The sequence below is a fragment of the Lipotes vexillifer genome, unplaced genomic scaffold (genome assembly GCF_000442215.2).
Source record: "Lipotes vexillifer unplaced genomic scaffold, Lipotes_vexillifer_v1.1 scaffold989, whole genome shotgun sequence".
Taxonomy (NCBI): domain Eukaryota; kingdom Metazoa; phylum Chordata; class Mammalia; order Artiodactyla; family Lipotidae; genus Lipotes; species Lipotes vexillifer.
Window position 1 is genome coordinate 325,663 of NW_006796817.1, and position 16,332 is coordinate 341,994.

General features: G+C 49.2%; 1 protein-coding gene across 2 annotated transcripts in view; it reads right to left on the bottom strand.

The window, feature by feature from the left end:
• Positions 1–13,430: 13,430 nt before the first annotated feature.
• DNASE1L3 (deoxyribonuclease 1L3) overlaps positions 13,431–16,332 on the bottom strand; it is a 21,367-nt gene continuing 18,465 nt past the window's right edge. Inside the window, exons 6-7 of one of the 2 annotated variants that reach the window (XM_007469012.1) lie at positions 13,922–14,018; positions 13,431–13,608 (exon numbers count right to left, since the gene is read on the bottom strand). In XM_007469012.1, coding sequence (XP_007469074.1) covers positions 13,492–13,608; positions 13,922–14,018 — 214 coding nt within the window. In that variant the 3' untranslated portion in view covers positions 13,431–13,491. The remainder of the gene's footprint in view (positions 13,609–13,921; positions 14,019–16,332) is intronic. The other variant, XM_007469011.1, reaches the window with a different exon arrangement.

Sequence of the window (16,332 nt, forward strand, 5' to 3'; positions counted from 1 at the left end):
GGTCTCCTGGAGCATCAGCTATGGCCACAAGCACCTGAAGGAGGGACCCTTGCCCAGGAAGCGGCTCCAAAAGGCCCCCTTCAGGTCAGTCTGGGAGTGGGGCCATCCCAGGCCACCAGCTAGCTGTTGGATGGCCAGAGACCAGGGGGCTCCAGGATCAGTTGTCCAGGGGAGTAGGTGTCCAGGGCCCTCTGCCCAACGGAGACAGAGTCAGGCAGGCCCGAAGAGCAACTCGGGGGCTAGCAGGCCAGACCAAACCAGGGGGCTTAGGCATGAAGCAGGTCCCCCTGCACCCTGCAGCTGCTCTTCCAAGGCATCTCCCTCGACAGCCAAGGCCAGGCCTCCTACCTCCAGGATCGGCATTGGCAGAAGTCGGAGGAGAAGTTTCCATCCTGGGAGTACAGCTGGCATGTGGGTAAGGGCCACCACCCGCTTGCCATTCCAGGCCTTTGCAGGCAGGCCCAGCCTCATCCCTCATCATATTCCTCTGGCTCACTATTCTCTGAGCAGGACTCCAGGCCTTTGCACGTTCTGGTCTTTCCACCTAGAATGTACCTCCTGCCCCTTCTTCTGCTGGCTAACTTTCAGATGTCACCTCCTCTGGGAAGTCTTCCAAGAGTCCTCCAGGAGATGAGTTGAGCCCACCTTTGTGGTCCTGCAATTTTTGAGTCTGCACAGCACTATCACCACTCCTTGAGGATCCATCTGGCCTGGTGAGGCCTAGGGCTTCCAGGGCTTCCTAGTTAATTTTATTAATGCCCTCCCAGCTCCCAGGTTGGGGCTGGCACTCAGTCACTGTGGGATAAATGAGTATGGACTAGGGAATGACGTCTTGAATTGGAATCAAGAGGTTGTGAGTTCAAATCCTGGCTCCACCACTTTCACATTGTGTGAGCTCAAGCAAGAAACTTAACTTCTCCGGGCCTGTTTCCACACCTGAAAACTGGGAACAAATGAGTACCTCCCTTCCTTTGTCACAGGGTTTTGGTGAAATCAGGCGGGAAAACACCCCGAACAGGAGTTATCCTCAGAAAGCTGCATGAGGTGGGTAGGACACACGTTCATTCATTCAGCATGTAATCCTGTCATTCAGAACAGCCAGTAGAGGGAGATCTGGAGCCACTGAATCCCGGCTCTACCCCAAAATGCGTTAGTGAACCAACAGGCACAGAGCGACTCAGGTGGAAATTACCAGGCTGGGTTTGAATTCTGGTTCGTTCGTTTGTTCATTCACTCATTCATTCATTCATTCATCATTCATTCACTCATTAACAAATGTTTATTGAGCACCTAATATGTGCTCCTCTTTTTGTCCTGGGGTGTATAGCAGAGAGCAAGACAGACATGGGCCCTCACAGAGAGCCGATGACAGATATAGGAAATAGTGTCAGGCTGTGGTCCGTGCTACAGAGCCGCACTTTTCAGTCTCTACCATCACAGGAATTACCTGGAGATCGCGTTAAAATGGAGGTTCTGATCCTTCAGTGACGTCAGGGATGGGGTGAGCTCCCCGACGATGCTGATGCTGCTGGTCCGTGGACCACACTTGCGTATCAAGGCTATAAGAAGAGGTAAATCAGGAGAAAGCGATGGAGGCTGAGGGGCTGCTATGGTAGACAGGGTAGTCAGGGAAGGCCTGCTGGGGTGGGACGTTGAGCTGGGTCCCAGGTCGAGTCTCCCCCATCGGATTCTTCTGAGAAGGGCCTGACTCCCTGCGCCCACAGTGCGAGACTCAGTTTAGGCATCACGTGGGGCTTCCCTGTTCCTCCTCTCCTTCTCGGCCCACAGGTCCATACCTACTGCCTGTGAAACCACTGCCAGGCATAGGGTCGCCAGATGGAGCAAATTAAAATACAGAATGCCCAGTTGCATTTGCATTTCAGATAAACAGTAATCTTTTAGTGTAAGTATGTACCAAAGGTGGCATGGGACATACGTATACTGAAAAAATTATTCATTGTTCATCTGAAATTCAAATGTAATTGGGCATCCTACATTTTATCCAGCAACCCAAGCATTGGAGTCAGGGGAGCTGATTCTGGCTGCCCCCTGGGTATAAGGGCAGCGCTGGGTTCAGGGCAAAGTTCAGTTTTTCCCCACAGTGTTCTGTTTAAACCCACAGTTGCTCCCAGAATCTCTGGAATATTCTGTAAGCATCTGGCCTCATGCCCCTAACCCAACCGGTTCAGAAGCCAGATGGGGAACAGATGACAGACCCGCTGACCACTTCTCCCCTCCCCAAACAGATACAGACAGGAGCTGTGTCTTCCCAGTGGGTGCAAATAGCCACAGAAGAGGGGTTGAAGGCATTGTCTGGGCCCCAGCTAGGTCAGCCCCAAGTGCCTTTTACACATAGAAAGCACCAGTCTGGTGCCTGGCACATAGTAAATGCTCAAGAAATGGTAACTGGTACTATTATTATTATTATTATTAATTCAACAGGGAGGATTTGCAGCCAACGGGCATTTGGGGAGCTAGTTCAGCCTTGGGCAGGATCCTGGAGGTGTTTGCCGTGGAGCATTGGGATGGCTGGGGAATCACTAGACAAGGGGAGAAATGCGATGAGGGGTAAGTGAGGTTGGGGTTGGGATGGGATCGAAATAGTTAACAATTAGCATAACCTGCGTGCCACCAATCAGGGCAGATCCTGGCCATGGAGCCAAAGCAGGGTCTCAAGATGCCCATGCTTTGCCAGGCATACCGTTTAGTTACCGGATCCTAAGAAGGAATGGGGGGCCCAGGGTAGGGGTCAAGGGGCACAAGGGGCAGCGCTGTTGCTAACTGCGCAGAAGCATTTCACTGTTCTAGCAGCTGGAGCAGCTGTGGCACTGTGTTGAGTTGGGCTAGCCGTGGGCTGGCAGGAGGAGTGGTGGCCCCAGCACCGGGCCCTTGTTGTGTTGCAGGGGAATCCATGAAGGACACCAGGGCTCCAGCTTATGCCAGGTTCCAGCCCATCACAAAGAGCTTTTACATCAAAAGTAGCATCTTCCATGTCCCACGGCGAACAGACCAGCGGATGTGAATTTGCTGGGGGTTCAGAAGCTGCTCCTTCCTTTTCCTGTGGTCTGTCTGGACCCTGAAGAGCAGAGACACTGCCAGCCCCACCCTCCCTCTGTTCTGTTCAGCTCTGCCAAGCGGGGAGAGGCACGAGTCCTACTCTAAGGTGGGCACATGTCTGGGATTCAGGGGGGCCCACCTGCTGCCTCTTGTCTGCCCTCAGGGACCTCAGCTCCTTGCAGAGCTCCTCGCCCCTGCCATCACCATCACCATTGGGGGAAGCAATGGAACCTCCAAGTGCTCCAGCAGCAGACCTGGGGCAGGGGAGGGGCATCTCTAAGTTCTTAAGGTGCTAAGGGGAGAGGAGGGGGATATCTCCCTGTCCTTACTCTCTACATCCTGTTGAAGGGACCCATAGCAGAATTGCTCAGTCCCAGGGTATCCCAGAGTTTAGGGAGGAAGTCGTTTCCAAGTTTACTTTCTGCTTCTCACACCTCCAAGAACCTGCACAGGTCAGGGTTGCCTCACTGCTATAACAAACAGCCCCTAAATCCCAGTTGCTCAAACGTACTAAAAAAAATAAATGTATTTTTTACAGCACAGTGCAATCTGATGTTCAGCAGCCCACCTGCCACATGCTGATCTGGGGACGCAGGCTTCTCCCATCTGGTGGCTGTGCCATCTCCTAGGGCCTCAGAGTCCTTTCCTGAGTCCTCTACACCCAGCTGGGGGATGAGGGAGGAGAGACAGAGGGCCTGAAGAGAACATGCCCACCCTTGACCACCTTGGTCTGGAGCTGACACATCCTACGGGTGAGAACAAATCGCATGACTTCTAGATGTGAGAAGGCTGGGAGTGCTGTGTGACCAGGTGGCCAGGAGGAAGAGAAAGGGTCCCCAAACATCTAGCCCATCTCTGCCACAGAGCCCGATGTGCCCTGCGGCTGCTCTAGGGGTGGATTTGAGCTTGGCCACCACCCTAAACTCACAAGTCCCTTCCTGTATGAGTTTGCTAGGACTCCCATAACGAAGGACCACAAACTGGGTGACTTAAAATAGCAGAAATTTGTCTCACAGATCTGAAAATTAGAAGCCTAAAAATCACGCTGCCTCTGAAACCTGCAGGGAAACCCTTCCTGGCCTCTTCCTGGCTCCTGGAAGTTTGCTGGCAATCCTTGGCATTCCCTGGCTTGCAGCTGCATAACTCAGTCTCTGTCTTGGTCATCACATGGCCCCTGCGTCTCTGTCTTCATGTGGCCATCTATTTTTTTAAAAATTTATTTATTTTATTTATTTATTTTTGGCTGTGTTGGGTCTTCATTGCCGCGCATGGGCTTTCTCTAGTTGTGGCGAGCGGGGCCTGCTCTTTGTTGCGGTGCATGGGCTTCTTATTGCGGTGGCTTCTCTCGTTGTGTAGCACAGGATCTAGGTGCGCGGGCTTTAGTAGTTGTGGTGTGTGGGCTCGGTAGTTGTGGCTCGCGGGCTCTAGAGCGCAGGCTCAGTAGTTGTGGTGCACAGGCTTAGTTCCTCTGCAGCATGTGGGATCTTCCCGGACCAGGGCTCGAACCTGTGTCCCCTGCATTGGCAGGCGGATTCTTAACCACTGTGCCACCAGGGAAGCCTATATGGCCATCCTCTTATAAGGACACCAGTCATATTGGATTAGGGGCTTACCCTACTCCAGTATGTCCTCATTTTAGCTAATTACATCTACTATAACCCTATTTCCAAATAAGGTCACATTCTGAGGTACTGGTGGTTAGAACATCAGCGTATTTTTTTTGAGGGGACACAGTTCAGCTCAGAACCCCTCCCTTCTGATAGCTAAACCTTGGTTACTGGGGCCGTCTTGAAGGACCTTCCTCTTTCCTTGGATTCCCTCCCAGAATCCCAGACATGTCAAATGTTTGTGGCTGGCATCCTACCCAGCATTGGTGCACACAGCATCTCATCGCTTACAAGGCCTCTGGCATGGAGGGAACCCAAGGATTCACCCTGTTACCAGCCAGGGTTCCTTAATTGATAGAAATTGATCAGAGTCCAGACAAGAAATTCAGGCAAGGCTTTATTGGGGCACCTGCTGCAGCAGGGGGAGTGAGAACAAACAACAGGTTCCTTGCCTGCTGGCTTGCTCCCTGAGGCAGGGGCAAGCTTGTTCCTTATATGGGGTGAGGGTAGGGGTGTGTCCAGGGGTAGAGCAGGAGGGGTGGCTTAGGTGGTTGGCCCACCCCTTAGGTGCTGTAGTGTGAAGGGGGCATGTGTTGTACCCTGCTTTTGCTCCTGACCCCCTACTTTTGCTCCAGTCTCTTCAAAAGTGGCAGTTGGGGTTTTTGGTCTTTTGTATCTTGGGGGCCCAGAATTTGCCCCAGCTGTGCATGCACGCAGTTATTTTAGTCGCATACAGTTTCTTTGTACTTTGTTGCTGGAGGAGAGGTGTGTCCAGGTGCAAGCACTGCAGCCCTGCAGCAAAGGGCCCCAGGTCCCAGCCTGTCTCAGCCCTGCGCACAGCCCTTTGTGAAACCAAAATGCTCACGGGCCCACCCTGCTTCATCAGGGCACTGTGGTACCCTTCTACTCCACTCATTCAAAGCGCAGCCCCTCAGTCTGGCCAAAGAAAGAACGAGGCAAACCAACAGCTCTGTGAGGACCACCCCCAGAGGAACTTTCCAGGTCTCTCCAAGTTTTCCCCTTAGCCTGAAACTCCACAAAGAAGCTAGTAGTTTTAAAACAGCAAATTGAACCAAGTTGCCTGCGTTTCCCTTATCAACTTTGGGAAAGTTCTTGAGTGGGAAAGAGCGAGAGGCAGAGAGCGTGAGCAAGGCTGTGTGTGCATGTGATCCTGGGGAACTTGCACTGCAGCCTTGCACCCTAGAGGCAGGTGCTTGACAAATACCTGCCGAATGTAATCAACCAGATAGCCCACTGAGTTCTTTGGGGTCATTTGACTGAATGCAACAAACCTTGATCTGATAGCTCCCAGGGGCCAGGTCTAGGCTGGGTTCCCGGGGCAGAGGCGGCAAATCTTCTTGGAGCTCATGGAGCAGAGTGAGAAGGGCTGTGATGGGGGAAGATGGGCACCTTTGGAGCGCAGAGGGGACGCCTAAGCCAGTATGGGGTGTCAGGGTAGGCCTCCTGAGGGACATCACCATTATTTCTGTCATTAAATGAAACAATGCTCAGAAAATGCCTAGCAAATGGCTGGCTCTATATATGTGAACTATATTAGTTGTTATCATGATTATCTCTATCAGCAGCAAGGCTGCAAAGCTGCTTAGAAGAGGACAGGCTGCTACCAGGGCAGCTTTTCACAGCTGGGATTTTGCAAATAAATTAAGTCTTTTGGGACATGATTTGAGTGATGATGTTTTCAGTTCTCCCAAGGATGATACCACATTGCTAGCACCATTCTAGAAGCATGGGAAAAGGGTTGATTCATAACAAGCAATGGATGTTCCAGGTTGTTAGGGCTTAATACTTCTGGGGAATTTATTTATTTACGTATTTAGTGAGCACCTCTATGATATTTGCTACATGCAGGGCCTTATTCTAAACCCACACTGTCCAGTTCCATAGTCATGAGCTACATGTATCCACTGAGCATTTGAAATGTGTCTCATCCAAATAGAGATGTGCTGTAAATATAAAAGACACACCGGGTTTCAGAAATTTAGTATAATAAAAAATGTAAAATAGCTCATTAATAATTTTTATATTGAATCACATGTTGAAATGACCAAACTTGGATATATTGGGTTAAATCAAGGATCGACAAACTTTCTCTGTAAAGGACTAGGTAGTGAGCATTTTCAGCTTTGTGGGCCATCCAGTCTCAAATAAGCAAACTCAACTCTGCTGTTGCAGTGTAAAAGCAGCCGTGGCTGGTACATAAACAAATGGGTGTGGATATATTCCAATAAAACTTCATTTAAAAACACAGGTGGTGGGGGCTTCCCTGGTGGCGCAGTGGTTGAGAGTCCGCCTGCCAATGCAGGGGACACGGGTTCGTGCCCTGGTCCGGGAGGATCCCACGTGCCGCGGAGCGGCTGGGCCCGTGAGCCATGGCCGCTGGGTCTGCGCGTCTGGAGCCTGTGCTCCGCAACGGGAGAGGCCACAACAGTGAGAGGCCCGCGTACCGCAAAAAAAAAAAAAAAAAAACCCCACAGGTGGTGGGCTAGATTTGACCCATTGCCTGTAGTTTGCTGACCCCCTATGTTAAATAAAATACATTATTAAAATTAGTTTTGCTTGTTTCTTTTTGCTTTTTACTTAATTTATTTATTTTTTGGCCGTGCTGCACGGCTTGCTGAACCTGGGCCACGGCAGTGAAACCGCCAAGTCCTAACCACTGGACTGCCAGGAAATTCCCTCGTTTTGCTTTTTTAATGTGGCTACTAGAAAATTTCAAATTACAAATTGGCTCACATGCTATTCCTATCGCACAGGGCCAAGCTAGGTGTTTTACAAGTATTAACTCGGAGGGATAGCTCTGTTGCCCTGGGAGAGGGGTGCCTTTGTGTGTGTGTGTGTAGGAGGGTTGTGTGAATTCTGATGACAACCTAAAGAGAGCACGTGGAGTTGGTGCCTTGGCCTGGCTTCCCCACTGCTGAGTATGCAGTCCAAGGGCAGGCGGGTAGCTGCTTCCTGGGGGTGTCTGGACCTGTGCCCTCTCTCTAGGTTCATCCTTTGACTAAAGCGAAGTTCCTGGAAAGACCACTAGGTGGTGGTGTTGGACCACAGGGTACCATGGTTGGACCACTGGAAACCTGCATTTTCGGCTTGGCTCTGCCATGCATTTGTTGTGTGGCCTTGGATCTCAGTTTCCTCACCTGTAATATGGGGTTACACTAGACTAGTGAAAACATTAACTTTGGGGGCATACTGACTTGATTTGACTTTTGACTCCACCAGGGCCACATTATGACTTTTGTGGGTCCTAGTGCACTTTTGCCTTCACGAATCCCTTCTTCCATAAAAAAATAGTAAAAGTTATATTTTACAACAACACTGGTATAAAGACAGTTATGTTAATATTATATACTAAAACTTTGCCTTCAACCTAAATTTTTATTTTTTTCCTTCTTATCCTGAAAGAAATTAAAACATTTCCATGGCCCCTAAAAGTGTTGTGGCCCTAGGCCCTGCACCTACTCTGCCTCATGGAGGGAGGTGCCACCTCCAGTACTCACCAGCTGTGTGACCATGGGCAAGTTGTTTAACTTCTCTGGGCCTGAGTTTCCTCATTTCTAAAATGGAGATGACAACAGAGCCCACCTTTTTAGTGCTATTGTAGGTATTTAGTAGATAGTGTATACCATTCCTTCTTAAAACACAGCCTGGCACAGAGCAAGCTTTAGCAAATGGCAGCTGCTGTCATTATTATTATTACTACTATCTTTAAAGTCATCTTCAGCTTAACCTCTATGAAACTATTAAAGTAACTCAAGCAGGAATCTCAAAATAAGTAAGTTGGAAAAATAAAATAAAACTTCCAAGGTATTTGATGGGGAAAGTAAGAGTTTCCTAGAGAAGAGAGGGTCAGCAGAAGGACTTTTTGCAAATAACTAACACATTTTCTCCTGCCATCAGGGAACTCATAGGAGGTAAGAACACGGGCTTGTTAACAATCAGTGGAAACCTGGGCCAGCTGGGGACTATACGCCAGGTGGGCTGACCCTCAGGTAAGGGGCGGGCGTGTGTGCGTGTGCGTGTGGGCGAGAGAAACCAGAGCGTTCGTCTTAAAGAAGGGATGTTTGCATGGAGTTTTGGAGGCTGTGATAGCCCTAGACCCACAAAGAGAGGGACATTGTGTTCACAGGTTAGAGGGGCAGAGAGGGGAGGGCAGTTGAGGCAGAAGGCACAGCACTGCAAATGCCTGAGGTAGGAGGGTGGAGGGCAAGTTCAAGGAGCCACAGTGAGGTTTACCTTTAGCTGGATTTTAAGGTTTTAGTTCTTGTGTCTCTGGTGCCATCCTGTTTTATTTTTTATTCATTTGTTTGTTTGTTTGTTTTTTGCTGCGTGTTGCTGTGTGCGGGCTTTCTCTAGTCGTGGCAAGTGGGGGCTACTCTGTTGCGGTGCGTGGGCTTCTCATTGCGGTGGCTCCTCTTGTTGCGGAGATCGGGCTCTAGGTGCACAGGCTTCAGTTCTAGAGCGCAGGCTCAGTAGTTGTGGTGCACGGGCTTAGTTGCTCTGCGGCACGTGGGATCTTCCCGGACCAGGGCTCAAACCCATGTCCCCTGCACTGGCAGGCGGATTCTTTTTTTTTTTTTTTTCTTGCGTTATGCGGGCCTCTCACTGTTGTGGCCTCTCCCATTTGCGGAGCACAGGCTCCGGACGCGCAGGCCCAGCGGCCATGGCTCACGGGCCCAGCCGCTCCGCGGCACGTGGGATCCTCCCGAAACGGGGCACGAACCCGCGTCCCCTGCATCGGCAGGCGGACCCTCAAGCACTGCGCCACCAGGGAAGCCCCAGGCGGATTCTTAACCACTGCACCACCAGGGAAGCCTTTCCTATTTTAAGTTTAGTTTTTTGTTTTTTGTTTGTTTTTTGACTGCATTGGGTCTTCATTTCTGCACGCAGGCTTTCTCTAGTTGCGGCGAGCGGAGGCTACTCTTGGTTGTGGTGCGCAGGCTTCTCATTGCGGTGGCTTCTCGTTGCTGACCACGGGCTCTAGGTTCACGGGCTTCAGTGGTTGTGGCACGCGGGCTTGGTAGTTGTGCCGCACGGGCTTCGTTGCTACACGGCATGTGGGATCTCCCCAGACCAGGGCTCGAACCTGTGTCCCCTGCATTGGCAGGCAGATTCTTAACCACTGCACCACCAGAGAAGTCCCCCTATTTTATTTTATTATTTTTTTTGGCCACGCCACGCAGGCTTGCGGGGTCTTAGTTCGGCCGCAGGGCCGTGGTAGTGGAAGCACAGAGTCCTAACCACTGGACCACCTGGGAATTCCTGCCGTTCTAGTTTATATCCTTCAGGTGTTCTTTGAGAAACTACAGTACACTAGAGGGTACTGTTATTTTTTTAAATCCCCAGTTTGGACCAGCAAAAATCATTCCCTGACTTTGCAAATTAGGTATTTCCATCTGGAAGGATTTCTAAAAGAAAAATTACAACGATTCTACTACCCAATGTTTACTATCTTTTGCTCAAAATAATTTTTTTTAAAGGATAACTGTAAAGTCTATTGCTTTTTACTCCAAGATGGCACAGTTGTACCCCTTGAGTTTAATTAACCTGACAAAAATTTATTGAGCAGTGACTAAGAAGACATAACTCTGCTCTCATAGAGGCAGTAGGTTGGGGATGGGAAACAGACATTGGACAGGTGATTACACATGTGATGAGGGTTAGGAAGGGGACACACAGGGCACTGTGGGAAGATGTAAATGAGGGTCCCAAAGTAGACTGGGGAGAGCTGATCGGGGAGGCCTCTCTGACTGAGTGAGGTTTAAGTTGAGTTTCGAGGAATGAGAAGTTTGCTAACTGAAGGGGGAGAAGAATGATGCAGGAGGAGGGAAACAGCACATGAAGAGGCCCAGCGGCTGGGGAGAGCCTGAAGGACAGAGGAACAAAGTGATGTGGCTACAGAATGTACGTGGTTGAAAATGGAGTTGGAAAGGTAAGTGAAAGCCAAGAACCACAGAGCTTTGTGGGCCATGGTGAGGACTTGGGTCTTTATCCGGAGAGGAATGGGGAGCCATTGAGGGTTTAAGGCAGGGGAGAGTTAGGATGAGATTTGCATTTTAGGGAGCACACCTGGGTTGCGGGAGAACAGACTGTAGGGGGGAAGTGGTGGGACCAGTAAGGAGGCTGCGACGTCATCAAACAAGAGTCAGTGGCTTGGACTAGGGCCGCCCCCTTTGCCCTTGGCCCCATGAAGCCTGGGAAGCCAAGCAGTCATTCAGCTAGGGTTGCATGCAGAGCCCTCACTGTTTCCCAACCCATTTTCCCAGAAGGATCGAGTGTGTATGTGTGCGCATCCTTGTTTCCTTGACATCCCTTTAGATTTACTTAATTTCAGTAGTTTCCCTGAATCCTAAAGCTTGAACACACTGCTGCCAGCGTCCTGTGGGACTGCGGTTACCCACTCCTCCTTCAAGATGTGACCTGTGGGTTAGTGACATGGAATACTGGCTCCTCGCTGTGGCCTCTGCCTTCAGGACTATTTGGTGGAAGCCCCGATAGGGGTCCTAGGTGGCTGACACAGGTGTGAACCTCTCTCACCCACACATCCCTGGGCTGGGTGCTTTCTCTCCTTCTGGGAGGGAAGAGAGATGTGGCCTCCAGTTTGTCACTCTTTCCTCTCCCGGTTTGGCAACTGCCCTTTACACTTGCCTTCTCCAGTCCGAGGGAGAGATGGGAGCCAGGGTCGCTGACCTGGAGAAGCTCCCTTCTCTCCTTCCCACCCGCGCCACTGACTCACAGGGACAGGATGAAGGGCACTGGGGAGCACGTTTGTTTGGGGCAGGAAGGGAATGTTGATGAAGACGAGAAAATAGCAAAGACTGGAAATAGAGGCATCTCCATTTCTCAAGACTTGCCAAAATACTTGCTGTGTTGAATGATAAAGAAATGGAAGACTTCCCTGGTGGCACAGTGGTTAAGAATCCGCCTGCCAATGCAGGGGACACGGGTTCGAGCCCTGGTCCGGGAAGATCCCACATGCCGTGGAGCAACTAAGCCCGTGCGCCAAAACTACTGAGCCTGTACTCTAGAGCCCGTGAGCCACAACTACTGAGCCCACGTGCCTAGAGCCCATGGTCCACGACAAGAGAAACCACCACAATGAGAAGCCCGCATACCGCAATGAAGAGTAGCCCCACTCGCCACAACTAGAGAAAGCCCGCGCACAGCAACGAAGACCCAACACAGCCAAAAAACAAACAAACAAATAAATAAATTTATAGAAAAAACTCAGGCTTGGGCTTCCCTGGTGGCGCAGTGGTTGAGAGTCCGCCTGCCGATGCACGGGACATGGGTTCGTGCCCCGGTCCGGGAAGATCCCACATGCCGCGGAGCGGCTAGGCCTGTGAGCCATGGCCGCTGAGCCTGCGCATCTGGAGCCTGTGCTCTGCAACGGGACGCCACAACAGTGAGAGGCCCATGTACCGCAAAAAAAAAAAAAAACAACTCAGGCTTGCAGTCTCGTTTTCTTATATTGAAAGTCACATCGTCCTGGATATATTTAGGAAAATCAGCAGAGAGGGACCACGTGTATAGAATGCTATACTCTGTATTTCTCAAAGTTACACACGGTGCTTATTTATGCAGACTCTCTGGTGGAATGCGTAAGCTGGTAGGAGGGGCTGCTTCTGAGACAGGACACCAGGGGGGCCAAGGCACAGCGTTCCTTCTCTTTGCTTATTCCTTGGTACTGCTTGCAGATTTAGCCCTGTTCATGTACTACTTGGACAGAGAAACAATATAAGGGAAACCAAAGCAAAACAAACCAAAAAAACGGTCACCGTGGATATAGGTAAAATGGTGCCTTGCTGCTGGACTCCTCTGCAAGTCTTTAGTTGCAGAAAGATAACAAAATCCTCCAGTCCCTCCCAGCCAACTGGGCCTTGGTCCCACCAGGTCCCCCAAAGAGCCCAAATAGTGGCCTTGGTGACATGCAATGTGGTGAATGTTATAATAGGGGTATGGCATATGTTGGGGTGGCCGGGGTTACTTGCCCAGGCTCTGGGCTGGGCTGAGCCAGAGCCCAGAAGGAGGGAGAGCTTGGGGCATGCGGGGAAGGGGCAGTCCTGCTGGGCAAAAGTGCAAGGTGGGACGAAGGTAAAGCTGATTATGATAGGCCAGGTAATAGAGACCTTCATGGGTGTCCAAATGCCCTGGGCTCTCTCCAGGTGGTGATGGGAGCTCCTTCAGGGGCTTTTAAAGCAGGGGGTGGGAAAGAGGGGGTGCTGTGGTCAGATTGGAATTTCAAAGGATGACACTGGTGGTTACTGGGCTGGCTGAGTTGGAGGACTATTTGGAGGCAGGGAGACCAGTGGGAATGGCCTTCACCCTTCATCCCCGCAAGATATGATTGTGGCCTGACCTCTGATGGGAGGGCCAGATCCTAAAGCAGTTCATTGCCCAAATCATGGGCTACAGTTGGGGCCTTGGTGTTCTTGGCATCTCTGGTCGTTTCACATGGAACAGGTCGCCCTCAAGAAGACGGAAAGCTGATGTTCCTCTTCCTGCGGCCTCTCTCGGCAGGTAGAGCAGCGACAGCTGATGGGGCTCTAGCTCCCAACATGAAGGCCATCGTTTTGGACTGCAAAAGACCCTAGTTTCCTTTTGAGTAATTCAGGGGAGGTATGAGCTCGAGCTCTAGAGGGAGAATAGAAGACACTCTTCCCAATTTGGCTCAAGATGAATTAGATACAAGTTGAAAAATGAACGCAGTTGGGCCAGTCTTGTTTCCTGAGCGCCGGGAACAGTTCATACCTATTGGAGCTGCTTTATGTAGAGGCAAGAAATGGTGAATAAAATGGCACCCTTGTATCTAGGCGCGTCTGGTCTTTTTTTTCTTCTTTGGAGAGACAGATTCTTTGCTGTTGGTGAAGGCCCTTGAAGACTGAAGTTTAAATTCAACTGGAAAGTGGTCGCTGACATCCAGGGCCTGTAAAGAGAAAGGAGAGATACATTTGGGAATTAGGAGACACTTTCATTTTAGTGATGAACGAATTCAAGCTCAGGGAGGCCCAGGATGAAATGCCCCAAGTCACCCAACAGGACATGCACTGGGAGCATTGCACCCTGCACCAGTTCAGCCAGAAATTGAGGCAGGTCCTCAAGTCACGGAATCATAGACTTTGAGACTCAAGGTCCGGTGGCTCAGTGTCAGATCTCCACTGGTGACCTGAGCCACCACTGGGTGACACCAACCCATCCTCCCAGGACGGTGGCACAGAAAAACAAGATGACAGCTGTACCTTCTCTTCAGTCAAACTGTAAGCTTTCTGGAAGTCAAAGATGCTGTTTGATTGAGGAACAACAGAGGTGGCAATCTCTTGTCCTCTAAGCACGATCCTGGAGAAGAAGAGGGAAGATAGTCACATTAATCCACCCTGTTGATTTCTGAGATCAAACCAGGCTTCCTGCTTGACATCTAGAATAACTGAACCACTTGGCACTTTCACACGGAGTTCAAAAGTCCAGCCCTGGTTTTAGCTTGTGTTGAAGCTCAGGGAGGGCCACCCCAACATATGCCACAATGGCATATTGACTATTTTGAATTAAAGTTACTTAAACGGCTAATGCAGTAGGGACACTGACCCTCCTGTCCGTCTCCCTGAAAGCAGGAAATAAATCTCCCCTGTGAAAGATGCACTCCCTGCATCTGGAGGTAGGAGGACCAGCACCCTTATCCCCAGAGAAAGGGAATTCAGGCCAAGAAGCCTGTGTGAACAAACCTTGTTACTTCTTTAACTCACTACTCCAAGCCCAAATTCTCTTTAGATTCTTCACTCATTGAGAACCCAAAACCTGAGTTTCTTTGTCCTCTCAATTCCTCACAAATGTATTGTTTTTCTGGTCTAAAAAGTATAAAAGCTGCCTGCTTTGACCGCTTCTTTTTTTAATTTTAATTTTATTGGAGTATAGTTGATTTACAATGTCGTGTTAGTTTCAGGTGTACAGCAAAGTGACTCAGTTATACACATATATATATATTTATTCTTTTTAAGATTCTTTTCTCATATAGGTTATCACAGAATACTGAGTAGAGTTCCCTGTGCTGTACAGTAGGTCCTTCTTGGTTATCTATCTTATATATAGTAGTGTGTGTGTGTGTGTGTGTGTGTGTGTGTGTGTGTGTGTGTGTGTGTGTTCATCCCAAGCTCCTGATTTATCCCACATTCCCCCTTTGGTAACCATAAGTTTGTTCTCAATATCTGTAAGTCTGTTTCTGTTTTGTAAATAAGTTCATTTGTATCTTTATTTTTTTAAATTAGATTTCACATAGGAGTGATATCATATGATATTTGTCTTTCTCTGTCTGGCTTACTTCACTTAGTATGATAATCTCTAGGTCCACCCATGTTGCTGCAAATGGCATTATTTCATTATTTTTTCATGGCTGAGTAGTGTTCCATTGTATATATGTACCACATCTTCTTCATGCATTCCTCCGACAACGGACGTTTAGGCTGCTTCCATGTCTTGGCTGTTGTAAATAGTGCTGCAGTGAACACTGGGGTGCATGTGTCCTTTCAGATTATGTTTTTCTCTGGATATATGCCCAGGAGTGGGATTACTATATCATATGATAGTTCTAGTTTTAGTTTTTTAGGGAACATCCATACTGTTCTCCGTAGTGGTTGTACCAATTTACATTCCCACCAACAGTGTAGGAGGGTTCACTTTTCTCTACACCCTCTCCAGCATTTGTTATTTGTAGACTTTTTGATGATGGCCATTCTGACTGGTGTGAGGTGACACCTCATTGTAGTTTTGGTTTTCATTTCTCTGATAATTAGTGATGTTGAGCATCTTTTCCTGTGCCTTTTGGCCATCTGTATGTCTTCTTTGGAGAAATGTCTATTTAGATCTCCTGCCCATTTTTTTATTGTTTTTTTGACATAGAGCTGCATGAGCTGTTTGTATATTTTAGAGATTAATCCCTTGTCAGTTGTTCCATTTGCAAATATTTTCTCCCTATTCTGTGGGTTGTCTTTTGTTTATGGTTTCCTTTGCTGTGCAGAGGCTTTTAAGTTTAATTAGGTCCATTTGTTTATTTTTGTTTTTATTTTCATTACTCTAGGAGATAGATCAAAAAGATATTGCTGCGATTTGACCACTTCTTAGGTCCTATTTCTTTGAGACCTCCATGTGCACAAATTAAGATTTGTTTATTTTTCTCCTATTAATTGGTCTTGTGTCAATTTTATTATAGTCCAGCCATAAGAACTCAAGAGGGGTTGAGGCAGAAATTTCCCCCTCCATGACAGAGACCCTCAGGACAGTGCCTATGGTTGGGAAACAGGGTCAGCTCTGTTGTGATCTGTGGGCACCAGGGCGGTGTCCCTTGTGTGAGCAGGGAGCCCTGGCGGTAGAAGAGACATGGACATCACAACACATTGCAATGGCTTGCGTACTGAAAAGATGTTCCCTTTGCAATTATTTTCACTTTTCCTGATTCAATTATGGAGAAAGGTTTTGGTTTATCCTTTTTTTTTTTTTTTTTTTTTTTTGTACTCGGGGCCTCCACTGTTGTGGCCTCTCCTGTTGCGGAGCACAGGCTCCGGACGCGCAGGCTCAGCGACCATGGCTCGCGGGCCCAGCTACTCTGCGGCATGTGGGATCCTCCCGGACCAGGGCATGAGCCCGTGTCCCCTGCATCGGC